Source organism: Plecotus auritus, assembly GCF_963455305.1.
Source record: "Plecotus auritus genome assembly, chromosome: 8".
Lineage (NCBI taxonomy): Eukaryota > Metazoa > Chordata > Mammalia > Chiroptera > Vespertilionidae > Plecotus > Plecotus auritus.
In genome coordinates this window covers 146,836,344-146,850,547 of record NC_137782.1, presented here as the reverse complement: position 1 = coordinate 146,850,547, position 14,204 = coordinate 146,836,344, and the positions used below count along the sequence as shown (strand labels likewise).

Sequence of the window (14,204 nt, the reverse complement as noted above, 5' to 3'; positions counted from 1 at the left end):
ATAACTGAGCCAGATTTCAAGATGAATTCTTAACCCACACAAAAGAGTAATCTTCTAAAACACTGCAGCATTTTATATTTGCATATAGGCAGTGGGCAGATTAATTATTCACCGAAATAGACTCCAGGCTTCTATTTACCAAGCCTTCGCATTACAATTTTCCCAATCTATGTAGCCATTTAAATGTGCAAAGAAAAAGTGCACTTTTCTTTATAATTCTCATAAATTTAAAATGTGGACAATCCAATTGGGTTTCCCTTAAATTTTATTCCAATTTTGATATTTTTCTAAAGATTTGTTATGTGCCAACTCTCTTTGCCTGTTTTAAGCCATTTGTTTTTCACCAGAAATCTATGGTCTCTATATTTTATATGCAATTTCTCTTAGATTTTTGCTAAAAGTAATCATTTATAAACTGCCTATTCCTTTTTTTAATATATACTTGCAGCTTAAAAAAAAAAGAAAACAACAAAGAAACAAAACAAAACAGCTTACATCCTCGGCAGATAAATGGCAGCAGTCACTGAGGGGCAATGAGTGATGGAGTCCTAAAGCCAAGTGATGGATTGCCGTGCGGCAGCCGAGGCAGGAGACTCCCTTCTGCACTTCTTTGCTCTTAGGTACCAGGCAGCTGCTCCAAACCGAACATTTGTTTCATGTTAACAAGAGCCAGCCCCCAGAAATGTCCTCATATCTTTTTAAGTAGCTGCCAAGTGGCTGCCTGATGGAGGCAATCTAACATGGCTTAAGTGCCACTAGTTGACACTCTGCAATCTTTTTATTGCTTTCCATTTTGATCTACATAAGAAATTGGTGATAACTAATATACAGTTGATCTTTTCATTCTGGTAATAAAATGATAATAAGAAGATCTTATTATCCACTCCAGACATCCATCATAGTACATTTACCAAAAACGGACTACTCAGGATTTTTTTTTATTATATCCACGTCAAAAGTGAGGTTAAGTACTTGGCCTTAGATTCCTTTTCCCTCCAATACTTAGACACTGAGCTGGAAATAAAAGGAGTTGAACTTCAACCCTTGACACTGCCCACATTAATATCATCTGCAAGTTTGTTGTCTCTGCATCTTAGATGAGCCATTTTCTGTAAGAAGCCAAAAACAGTTGGAAGGTCAGCCAAGTAAAACATTTTTTTTCAACTCCAGAGAGTATTTATTATTGTAAGAAAAATAAGAGAAAAGAGAACCAGAGAAAACAACATTGGAAATGGAGAAGTGGGAAGAGTAAATCTTGGTAGGAAGAAAGAGCTGGGCAGCAGAAAAAGAGACGTGTAAAGGCATAAAGAAACCAAAAATAATGCAAACAAGCATTAGAGATTATGAGTTTATTAAAATCCATTTTTATATGGATGCAGAGGTGGCTTCAAGCCTTCCTGTGGGCAATAAGCACATTCTGTAAATTATGTCATTGATTTGGAAAGACAAAATAAAAAAGAAAATACTAACAAAACAAAACCTTGCATCCACTACATATTTAAAGTAGTTATTTATAAGGCAATTATGACCCACCTATAGTTGATAGGAGCAAGTTTAGTTTTCAAATGTTCAATGTATTTACACCTTCAAAGAGTATATGTAGCACTAACAACTTTAAAAGCTACTAGAAGAAGAGAGAGAGAGAAATTGGAACTATTGAAGCATGCAATATGCCACTGTAAAGGCCAAATTTTGGGAAAACAATATAAACACGGAGCCTAATGACTTTGGATTTACTGTTGGGAGGTTTGGGGAAGACTGCCTCGGTCACTCTGAGATAGCATGACCAAGACATCACATTATGTACTTTGGCAGACATAAAAAATGCAGAATATGACCCTATTATTAATGCATTTGAGAAAATTTTACAAAGACTAGAAAAATGTTTTTGCACTCTTTATATCTTTAAAAGTCTTCTTAAGGCAATTAATATTATGGAGTAGGCAAGAGACTATCAAACACTCACCTCATGCAAATAATTCATGTGTTGGTCATAAAAGGACTATTCACTCTAACTTGGATTTCCTTGGTAATAATTTATTAAGGAATAGTTTGTCTTAGTATACATTTCTACAGAAATGATTTTATGTAAAACACTCTACAACATATCTTTTTTGTTAATTTAAATAATTTTTCCTCTTTCTGTTAAAAGAATGTCACTTCACTTACAGTCCTTTCCCATCTCTATTGAAGTACCCTTCACTGCCCAGGGAAGAAAATATCTACATTAAAAGATGGCAGTTCTTTTAGCAACTTCCATATAAATTTACTTTATGATGGTAGATTGTTGTTCTCGCTATTGGCGTTGATTAAGGAGGCAAGAGCAATCTGACCGCCCCTCTATTCGTATCCTGGACAGAGGAGAATGGAGAGCCCGTAGGTAACACACCTCTCTGGTTCCCTCCCAGTCCACAAATCTGCAAACACTGACCTTAATCTAATTCCAAGTTGTATATGTCAAATATATTTTAGCAATGGCATAAGCTAATGGACATCAAAGAGCTGAGATTGGTCTGGGAATGTGTGCGGAGACATTCAGTTTGTAATCTGAAACAACAAAGCATGTGTTTTGACAGTGAAATGACCACTATTCATAGAGAAGGTTCTTTTTTTAAACGTACCCTCTCCACACATGAAAATAAGCTTTTGAGTTTTAAATAAAAACATGTAACATTTCTTGACAGCTTTTCCTATTAGAGGGGAAATATTGGCCACAAAGAATCTGACAGAGATGATCTTTGGAATTCAAATCTGCCCTTTCCCAAAAGAACCTTAGCAAAAGCCAGTCCATGAAAGAGTCTGTTGTTGTATTTAAACTACTGACACAAGAAGGGCTGAAAAAGAAACATATCTGCCATCTCTTATCCTCACACAGGTCTGAATATTGACAGCCCGATGTTCTCCCTCACCTACTGCCTGTTCTTCAATAGCAAAGATTGGACAGTCTGGTACTATGCATCACTTATTTTGCATATCAAGGAACATCCGCTGTAAACTGGGGTTGGTGGGGGTAGGATGGAGATGAGGAAGGATGGCACCACTATAGGAAACAGCAATTCTGAGTGAGTATAGAGAAATTTGGGAAGGTTTTCATTAAAACATAATCATTTAAAGTTTGATATTAGCTCTCAACGCAAGATAATCTTTTAAGTTATAGTTTATATATTTCCAGCGGAAACATTCTTAAAATACATCAATTAAGGCATTTCCTATTAATTTCATAATACAGCTGATATCTTCTTCGGTATGGTATAAATTTTAGAGACGGTGGTGGTATATGGCTGAGATTTAATCAATGTACATTCATCTCAGTTTCAGACAAACTTATGACTCAAAGGTCATAAATGTAATACATGAACATTTATTAACCTGCAAGTTATACTGCAATGCAGATATTTTTATGTTTTATGGGGTAGGAAATGCACTCCAGGTGGAAATCTCTGCTTATTTAATCACCGTAAGTTAGGTTTGCATTATTAGATATATAATGTCCTCCCTCTCCTCCAAGTTGAGTTAATAACATGAATTCTTGATAAAACTTGAGGTTCTTGTTAAACCTGCCCAAGATTCCACAAATAAAACAAAGGTAAAGGAAATGAAACATTACCTGATCATTGAATGCTCTTTCCTGGGACTGCTGTCAAGTTAAGGCACTTGCAGTCCTGTACAAGGCGTGCACCAAAAGCTCACAGTCATTCATTTAGTTCAAGTAATTTAAATGTAGCACCTCTTAAAAGGGGGAAAATGCCACCCACCACAAATTTTTTTATCCTTAAAGATAATATTCTCTGTAATATCCAGAGAAAAAAATGACTATACTTAATATCAGACTCTTATAAGCCAAATGAAGGTAATGCATGAATGTAGTAGTTAGACTATAAGCATGTTTCAAAAATTAATTTATGTAGCTGGAGAACACAGTTCATTTCATTGGATTAATTTTCATCAAACACTAGCCTTTACGTGGTTACATTTTATAAATTGTAAAACCCATGTTTTGTCGTAAGAGTACATAAAGCAGAAGTCTAAAAAGAAATATGTTTTCTCACATGGATTTCCTAAGATTCAGGAAGAATCAAAATATCTACATCTGCCTTAAGGCACAGATCTGTGTAAATTGCCACTTTGCCTGCATCAGTGCCCTAGAGCTGAAGGCAAACTGGACCACGGGATTCGAGCTGCCAAGTCTGTGCACCTGCTCAGAAAGTATGAAAGAGAAGAGACGGGATTTGAGAGGAGATGCTGTGTACCTGAAAAATTCCACTTGCAGAGTTCTGACAGATTATTTCAGGAGCTATTTTGTTTGAGATGGTAGTTTATTCATTTAATTTTTCTTAAATCATGATTGCATGACCTTTTGCTTGCTATGATCAGAGACCATCGTTTTTGCTATTTTAAAATGAATATTAAAATATGTGAAGACAAATCTGAATTATAAGAAGCACAGTGTTTGAAGTACTATATATTTCATTAGATAAAGCATCTCGTTTTGTAAGTGTAAGACCACCATTTGTTCCTCAGAGGATGGATTGTTGCCACTTGGAAACACAGCCCATGGTTTAGGGTTTAGACTCCATCAACTCACATTCAGCATTTTATAAGGATAGAGACAAAATTTTTTACTGATTATGACCATGAGAGATTAGAAGCTTGTGAGAACCATTTATTTAAATAGCTAACAACTCTGTTAACATTGAAGAAGAGTCTTTAATGTGGTCAGCAAAACCTGGAAAAGAAAAAATCTAAATATTTATGTAAAGAAAGAAAATAAATGTATTCTTTAGATAAGACTACAACTCAAAATAAAATCACAGTCCTTATATCCTTTCAGGTTCTCTAGTCCACAATCAAATAAAACTCAGTCCATGCATCTTTTCTGACTAATCATTTGGCATGCATATCACAGATTTAGTTATTTTTGCAGATATATGATTAGGATGTAAAAATTCATCATGTAAATACTCGTTAGGAACAAGAAAAACTTCTTTAGACAAGTAATTTTCTGTATATTTATAACTTGGAAAAAACACATTTTCCTGTGTAAAGAGTTGAATTTAGAAAGATTTAATACTAACTCTCAAAAATGAAAGGAATTACATGTTTTTCTGTATTTCTGTTAAGAGATAAAAACAGTAAGTGAAGGAAATAGATTGCATAGTATTTCCTCCAAATTTGGTCATGAAGAAAAGAGTTACTGGAGTCCAAGATCTGGCAAAATACACATTCTACTCGACTTATCCAAAGGTCTATAGAGGCATTTGTACCTCATGTTAAGAAACACTTGTCGCTTCTTTTACCACTTAGCGGTAGGGACTACAGCTGTTAAGTCTTCAACTGGACAGATTTCAAAATGAATTTTTACAACCCAGATGATGGACTGGTATACTTCAAAAGTGAATTCATGAGTTTTATAAATGCCTCTCTCTTGCTCTTTTTTTCTTGACTAGCTTACATCATAATGGAGGAATAACATTTTAAGAATTTTGAATAGGCACTTACTGGAATTACAGTTAATCCTGATACAATCTAGATGGGGAAGAATAGATGAAAAATGAAAATTTATCCTTCAAGGTAATAGCTGCAGACATCCAATAAAATCACAGTCCACCCTTCCGGGGACAGACACATGCAAATATGGCCACTCCATAACTTTACGTATTTCTAGAACCCAGATTCATCGTTATAAAACTTCGCCATTGGAAACAACATTAGAAGGTTTGAAAAATGGCCAATTCAAACAAAGCTACATGGTGACAAATCTAAGTGGAATAAAGAATTGTTAACTGTCAAAGATGCTTGGCTTGGACTGGCTGCAACTTTCTCCCCATCTGTGAAAGAACAGATCATTGTTTTCAGCGTAATTAAAAAGTGCTCCGTCACAATGGGGTGCAGGTGCAAGCTCAGCTAAGCTCAGACATCTTGGACCTCCAAAATCTAGTATCCCACAAAGGCCATCGGAACCCTTTAGGATCGTGGTGGTCAATGGAAAGCAAGTGGAAATTATTCTCACCTCACCCTAATGTCTTGTTTTGGTTTTGCTTGGACAATGAGGTCACAACCCGAAGTTGGCTGGCTTCCATGCCTTGTATTAATCAGAGGAGGACAGAAACACTATGTTTCTTTTAGAAACTCTAGTGGCTAAGAAGTAGTGTCATTCTTCAGAACACACCTGCCTATGCCTCTCTTAGGAGCTAACAATGTTATCTCTATGCAATAAGTGTCATGGTTAATGCTGCTATTGATTTTCTTTTTCTTATACTTGCTTCTTATAGAAGAGCAGATTCTTTAAGAACAGAATGTCTGATCTGAATAACACAGACTGTGGTTACAAGGGCTATCTTTAAAAGACTATGTGGGGTGTTTTATGCTTATTTTATGTATAGATAAATATTTGTTGATTTTGGTCATAGAATTTAAAGCCTTTGGGGAACAGGAAAAATATAAACCTAGATTCTGTTTCCATGTAGCTGAGTTTGTCATGTGTCGTCAACCGCATCAGAAAAGTGGTTGCAAACAGCCAAGGACCAGCATCTACACAGCTCTTTCCACAGAATGCTTTGCTGTTGGAAAATGTCCAGGAGTGTTTCCACTTTGGCTAGCAGCCCCTTGACTGCAATTAGTCAATTTATTTTGACTGGCTGTAGTAACCTCACATTTTCACTAGATGGAACTCTAACAGAACAGAAAATGAGTCCTGTGTACTCTTCAGTAATCTTTAAAAAACACCCTTATTATCTAACTTAATTTAACTAATATTAATTGAATGTAATGAAACAACTATGTATTTTATGAGCTATCATTCTGCTCAGCACAATTAGAAAATGTAGGTGGGGTTTCTATAAATGCCTTACTTCTTCACATTTCCTACTTTTTTTTTTTTAAATCTACATAGTTTCACGTTTTCCCCTGCTTATTCATTTTCTCTGTTTGTTAAGTTTCATGAGTGTTTATTGCTTCCTGGAAATACAGTAAAACCTCATAAATTTGCACTCCTCTTGGTGTTAATGATAATATTGAAAATTATTGGGCAGATTATTTATAATTCTTCATTCAGTCTGACTATAGACCGCCTGAAAAGAATTAAACAAACAAATTGTGAAAGGTCAAGTTTAGGAAGAAAGCTGATTTCAACTATTTTACTATGTATTGATGGCCCAACCTGCATGAAACAATGTGCTAATTATGGATAATTCTTATCCATCCATTAAAACCAGCCTAGTAACACCTTTCCTTAACAGGATTTTTTTCCCAGCTATTAATTTGTGTTTTGAATGCAATTAAAAATAAAACTGTTTAATTTTTGCTAATTCTACAATTCAGACATTGTCTTAATTCGGCCTGTCCTTCCCCCATGTTTCCTCTGGGTTGTTGAGGTTTTACTGTAGTGACTCTTGCCTAATTCTATAATGAAGCAGGAAAGCATTATTTTTCTGAAGAAGAGACTGTGTTGTCAGTGTTCTCGTGGCTGTTTGCTGAGGGCCGCAGACTTTGGGCATTGAAGGGTTGTGGATTGCTGTTTGATAGCAGAATATCACCACACAGAATTTCCAGACAGAAAAGGTGGGCTACCACAAAGGCGATTATTGAAAGGAGAAGCCCATGGAATAGAAGAAAAATTACTGTTGACCCAGATCACAAAGTGGAAATTTGATATTTGGTGCATATGTTATCTCAGTAGATATATCTGAAAGGATATCATCTATAGCCAATCAGAATGCCAGTAAATAATAGGGAATTCGATTTGAGGTCTCTGCAAGCCTAATGATTTATGTTTTCAATTAACCTCATTGATACGGATGGCTTCCCTTTCACGAACCCTCAGTGGTAGTAATCACAAGACAGTAAATTATGGTAAACAACAATAATAACAACAACAAAAAAACACAATAAAAAGATGCCCCAAAAACCTAAATTAATTTAAATGATGGAAATGAGACCATTAAGTGTTTTAACTTTCCATGGCAAACAGGCTACTTGGTAAATGTTGGCAGGCAGAACGTAACAAAAAGTGAAAGGTGTTAGTTCAGTGGGGGAAGGTGAGTTGTTACCTAGGTTGACCGTCAGTTTCACACGCCCTGCATCCAGCTCCAGGCGGAGGGTATCTGCCGAGTCCCTGGAGGTGGTTGCCATGAGAATGCCATATGCACGCTGGGATCGAAACCGTAAGGACACATCCTCAGCCTCTGTGTGCATGACCACGGGCAGCTGGATCTTCATAAACATACTCCCATCGTAGCTCAGAACCGTTGCCTCTGTAGGTGAGAAATGAAAATAAACATTCTTGGTCCATAGGGCATTTAGACTTGGAAAAGGAAAAGAGTGACCTATTAAAGACTTTCAGATAGAACACAAGACTACAAGCTCAGCTCATCTTCTTCAGAAACGAGCAAGTCTTTTTTAAGCTGAACAGAGGGGTCACAGTAGAGAGAACGTCCTCAGTGAAGCACCTGCTAAAACCCAGGAGGAAATATGGCTGCACTTTCCTTTCATTCCCATAGCACTTTCCACCTATAGCACTGATCATGTTGGATCATACATGTTTTCATATGTGTCTCTCTTTTCAAGAGCAGAGATAGATTCTGCTGTGTATCTGCAGTGTGAGCCTGATTGGAAGCTTGGGCGACTGTTTAATGAATGTTTCTACATGGCTCGGCCACGGGCCAGCTCTGTAAAACCAGCCTAGGCTCTGAGAGGACCTCATTTGCTGGAACAGGATCTTTAAGGCCTTTGCTCGCCTTAAAAGTTCATGATTCTAAGGGCACTTAATTAGAACATAAAACTACTGTGGCCACAACCTTGGTATCCTGAAAATATGAAGCTATCACTAAAATGTCAGCGACGATGTACTTCCTAAAGGTGGCAGGTGGGATTGGAGAGCGTGTGTGGGTGTGTGCTACTAAAACGAAAGCAGATTGCTTTCTGAGGGAAGCTGCTTAATACAGTGTTAAACACATCAAAAAGCAAAATAGCAAAAACTGTGGGTCACAAACTGACTGCTTTAAGAAATCGTCAGCACCCCTGAGTGTTAAACACTATATGGCGGCAGAACAAGTGTGAGTCATGCTGCTCTTTCATTGGTTCTCATAACACAGACTATCACCCAATAAAAGAAAAACGACCTGGATTTAAAACAAACTAGGAAATTCTCATGATCTCACCCATGTACATGACACAGCACTTAACTTTACTAATGCAACTGTGTGTATTATTAAGACGGTATTTCTGGAGTTGTGGTTTTGCAAGTTTATTTTTTAAGAAGTCAGCGAAGTCAAGCATTCCTTCTGACATACTGTGATCATCAGTTGTTGTCATTATGAGACTGAAGGCACATCCAGAACGAATAAGCATGAAGGTCCCAGGGTCTCTGCCTGGCACTCTTCTCTGTTCACCTCATGACAAAGGATCTCTCTCAACGCATGTGCTCACTCCCCCTCATATTCATTAACGGTCCTGACTTCTCTCTTGAGCTCCATCACTCATCATTCATCCATTGCCTATTGAACATCTCCAAATTGAATATGATAGGTACCTTACTACACTCTCTATCACTCCCCCAACAATGAACATCCATCATGTTCCTTCTCTAATGTTCTCCATCTCGGTAAATGATATAACCCATTGCTGAGACCTTCACCTTTCTGATTTCTTTCTCACCCTCCTCTCTGCCATGTCCAATCTATTTGCAAGTCTGCAATTCTTGAAGGCACTAATTCCAATTCATTTCCTGAATCGTTTGCTTCTTACTCTTACCATCAAAGTCCCTCAGACTCTGCTGCAGTCTCTCACCTGGATCACTAAATAGCTCCCTCAAAAGTCTCCCCACTTCTATTCTTCCTCCCTGCACACAGCAGCCAAGCCAAACTTTTAAAGAAGTAAATCAGATCTATCACTTTATTGCTTAAACAATCCCTCACCACCTCCAACCCCCCACTGATAGATCTCTACTGCAATTAGAATAAAAGCTGTACTCATTTTTCTAACCTTTTTCTGTGATCTGGGCCCAGTCTGTCTCTCTGGCCTCAGCTTTAAGCATCACCCCCCAACACACACACCTCCCACACGCGTGCACGCGCACATACACACACATACACACACACACACACACATACACACTAGTTTAGTAAAACCCAGAAACACTGATTTCATCTCTCAAGTATTTGCACTCTGTCCTAGCAGGTTTCACCCCAGATCTTTATATGGCTGTTCCTTCAGCATTCCTGTCTCTGATCAAATGTTATAAAATCCAAGTGTTGAAGTGTGGTGAAAACAGAGGTTGGACACTCCTATTCATTATTCCATCAGCAGCTCAGTGCCCCAAAGTGCGAGGCACACAGCAGAGGCTCAACAAACACTTACTGAATTAATGATTGCACGCAATACTGAGGGTACATGAAAGAACTTCCTTCAATTTGGTTACCAAGCTTACATATATGTTCACTTAAGAAAATTAAGTATTTATTCTGCCTATTATAAGTGAAATCTAATTTTGGTAATGAATATGAACAAAATATTTACTAAAGTCTACTTTGAAGTTTATAATTGTGCTGCAAAAGATAGATTAGGAAAGGGGTCTATTGACCAAAGTAGGGGTCCCATGGCTAGGCACTGAGCTAAGCACTGAAAAAATAATACAATCCTTTAAAATATAGTGGTTCTATATCATATCATTTTCCGATTAGAGAAGAAGTTTCCCAGATAGATGCAATATCACAAAAGACAGAGTTCAGTGTACAAAAATCTAGGAGAACTTGCTCCAAAAATAATTAAAACATGATTGCAAAGTTGCAGTAAATTCTACAAAACAACAACAAAAAGTGTTTCTAGTATAATCTTTAAAGAAATTTGATCTTTACTATTTCTTATCCTGAACTACAGCCAATCAGTGTCTGTGTCTATAAAACAATATGTGAATATAAGTTTAAAAGCCATTATCAATTGTTCAGTTACTGTGGTATCATACAGATAAAAATATAAAAATATTTTTAGTTTTCGCCTGGTTATTCAGTCTGTAAATCAGTCCCTATTATTCAATATTCATATTTTAAATGACCTCATATTCTTCTATGAAATGTAGCTTAATTTGATTAAAAGCTAAGTAGAGAAACATCCTTTAAAAAATAGAGAGGTCTGGCAGTGGGTCATAAATACAGACTGAAATCCAATCCAAAGTAGGAAAAATAATTAGGATCACTGGCCTTTAACATTCTCCAAAAAGCAGCAGGAATGAAATAACAGAGTAAAATAATAAAACTTGAGAGCTCCTGATTGCCATTTTAAACAATTCTCAATGTGAAAATAACCTGTTGATGAATGCCTAAATGATTCCTCATAATTAGAATTAATTTTTAATTAGACAAATAAAAAATGCACAAGGTTGTAGCCTAGAGTTGCCAAATAAATGGTAAACAGCATTCTGACATTTGAAGGTTATGCTATTTGGCAGCATCTTTTAACATCAGTAAAATTATTTTATCACTTAGAATACAAAAGAGTCTTTTACATGGCTAATACCAAGGCAATACTTCCCAGTGGGGGCGGAAAAGTTTCAACTTTGTCTCCTAAATCTCCTTCTCCCTTGTCGTTAAGTTTGACAAGTTTGCTCTTCTGTGTTATTCCTTCTCGCAGTCTAAAGTGTACACCTGTGCTCAGTTTTGCCGAGAGGCAGTCACATATTGTGATCAACTATGAAAATTAGACAGGGAGCCAAATTATATTGCTCTGACATCTGTCCCTCCATCTGTTAGAATTTTAACAAACAAGTATAAGGCAGACCTCTGATTATACCATATACATGACCCAAAATAATTTCTATATGAGTGAATCTCTACAAAGTCCCAGTTTTATTTTTAAAAATAAAGCATGAGGGAAGGTGCTGCATTTAATTCGTATTCTATTGAACATCATTTATATATTACTCCTCCTCATAAGATCAATACACATAAACAAAATACTATTTTCCTAAGTCAGCAAATACTCTGTTCTTTCTTATAAACCCCTTTGCTTACTTAATGCAGAATGAAGATTTCCTATAATGAGATTGCAGTTTCATTCCCCATGCTGAATTGTCCATGGACTTGAACATGCTTTTTAATTACTTTGAATAATTATCTTTATACGTTAGTAACTATTGCTCAATAATAGTAAAATGGAAACTTTTTAAGTGCCTTTTTTTTATCCACTTCAAGAGTTGTCTATCAACTCTTATGTGCCCAACAATCTTATGTGATTAGAGTGTAATGAGAAACATTCCTTTATTTTGAATAGGAAACCCCAAGGATTGGGCATGATCTTGTGTTGACTGAACTAGGGCAAAGCTGGGCACTGGGCAGAAGCCAGATGTTGTGGTATTGAGCATGACAGCATCCCACCCACATCACCCTGTTCGCAGGAGATGCCAGAATATGAACAAGAAAATTAACTCTGAAAATCAAAGACTACTCACAATATGCTGGGTAGTCCAGAAACAAAAAATACACACAAAACGACCATTTCTTCCTCCACACACAACCAACCCAGAGACAAAGAAATCTGTAGAAATTTCCAGCCATCTGTCAGATAAAAATGTATGTCGAATCCCAGTGATGAAGCTTGCTATTAAATTCTCATTTGCAAATCTGCATATGCTTGCCACCCTCCTTCTAATTATTGCAATATATAAATATTCCCTTTCCCTCATTCTGGCTCAGGAAGCTCTCCAATTTCTATTTTTATTTCTGCCCTGTGTGGTAGCGGGACACTGCCACAGGGTGGTGCACCACGCATATTTAATTGAAGGCTTCTGCAACTCCTGTGAGGGTGCAGCTATATCCTGTTCTAGTTTCGCTTAAGCAGGAGGCATCAGAAATCAGATGGCTCTCTGAGTGATTAAAATAAAAACAAAATCTTCAATCATACAGGTCTGCTCATCTCCCATTATGACTAATTGTAATACATCTCGTGAGCTTTGTCTCTTTGTTGTTATTGTTGATCTCTTTTGGCAATTTCTAAAAACCAAACTACACAAACTGAGATTAAAAGGGAAAATGAGAAGAGAAAATTTACAGAGACCACATGCACCTTACATATGAAAACTGCGCAGAAATATCTAACCCCTAGTGACAATTCACAGCAATTGCAATTAGGAGAATGAATGCATTGATGTTATTAAAATATTGACCCATCTATTGACCCATCTAATTGTATAACAGAACAGAGACAGTATTTTGTTAGGTAATTTAAGGTGAGTATTAGATTTATTCTTATTATTTTTCATATTGATTAATGTTAATAATAGAGCTGATGAAATGACAAAACTCCTTATTCAGATCAAGAACCAAAGTCATATTTCAACCTTGGATTCTAGAAAATCACCACTTTGTCTCTAGAAAGTGTTAACTTAGATGTTGTATTAAACTGTTGTAGAAATGAAAGGAAGAAAAAGACTAACTATTCGTAGCTGAAAAAATAGATGCCGGTTACTTTGAGGTTAATGGCTAACAGCGATGTTATGTAGAGTGTGAGAGCACAATGGAAAAACTCATCAATGTTTTTTCATATCGATTTTTTTGTTCCATTGTTGAAAGTGAGTGGCAATGGGAGTAGCGACTAAAGCATTTATCTGAAACTCTTAGGTCGATAGAGGGACATGCTGAGACCTACTTGTTCTGCTATTTCTCCCTTTAGCCTGGTCTGCAGATGAACTGTAACAGCCTTTACCCTTCACCCTTCCTTTAACCCTTATTTTCTCCTTCTAAATCGAGAGGAAAAGAAGAAGGAATGTAGCTCAGCCTCCTAATACAGAAGGAAATGGAGGTACCTGCTCAGAGCTTCAACACACACACAAAGCCTTCATATCGAATAGACAATGAATCTTCTATGACCAGTTAGGTCCGGGGTAAAGGTAAGGAAGTGCCTTTGAAATTGGGGCGCACTTCTGAAAATGCTGGTGTAACTTGGGTGATGCAAAGTCAGCTTACTTTTCAAATGCCGAACCTGGGTGAGGTGACCGCAGTGAAATGAGCAGGCTACCCTAATTCTCCTGCCATAGTGTCAGGGGAGTGGCAACTTCCTGCTTAGCCTGCTTCTAATGCTATATTCGGGGGGATAGATATCAGCACCGGATTCCATAAATGTGCCCAATTCATGCCTTTACTTTCTAGTGTCCTGTAATTTAAAAACTGGGCAAAAGAGAAAGCAGTTATTGTCTACTATACTGCTTAGGCTCA

The 14,204-nt window shown here is 36.9% G+C and overlaps 1 protein-coding gene across 18 annotated transcripts in view; it reads right to left on the bottom strand.

Moving 5' to 3' along the window:
* Positions 1-14,204, bottom strand: part of NRXN1 (neurexin 1) — a 1,052,009-nt gene that overhangs the window by 565,839 nt on the left and 471,966 nt on the right. For 11 of the 18 annotated variants that reach the window (XM_080686543.1, XM_080686525.1, XM_080686536.1 and 8 more), the window contains 2 exons: positions 8,049-8,252; positions 5,500-5,526 (listed from right to left, as the gene is read on the bottom strand). In XM_080686543.1, the coding sequence (XP_080542669.1) occupies positions 5,500-5,526; positions 8,049-8,252 (231 nt within the window). The remainder of the gene's footprint in view (positions 1-5,499; positions 5,527-8,048; positions 8,253-14,204) is intronic. The other 7 variants (XM_080686544.1, XM_080686548.1, XM_080686531.1 and 4 more) reach the window with 1 other exon arrangement.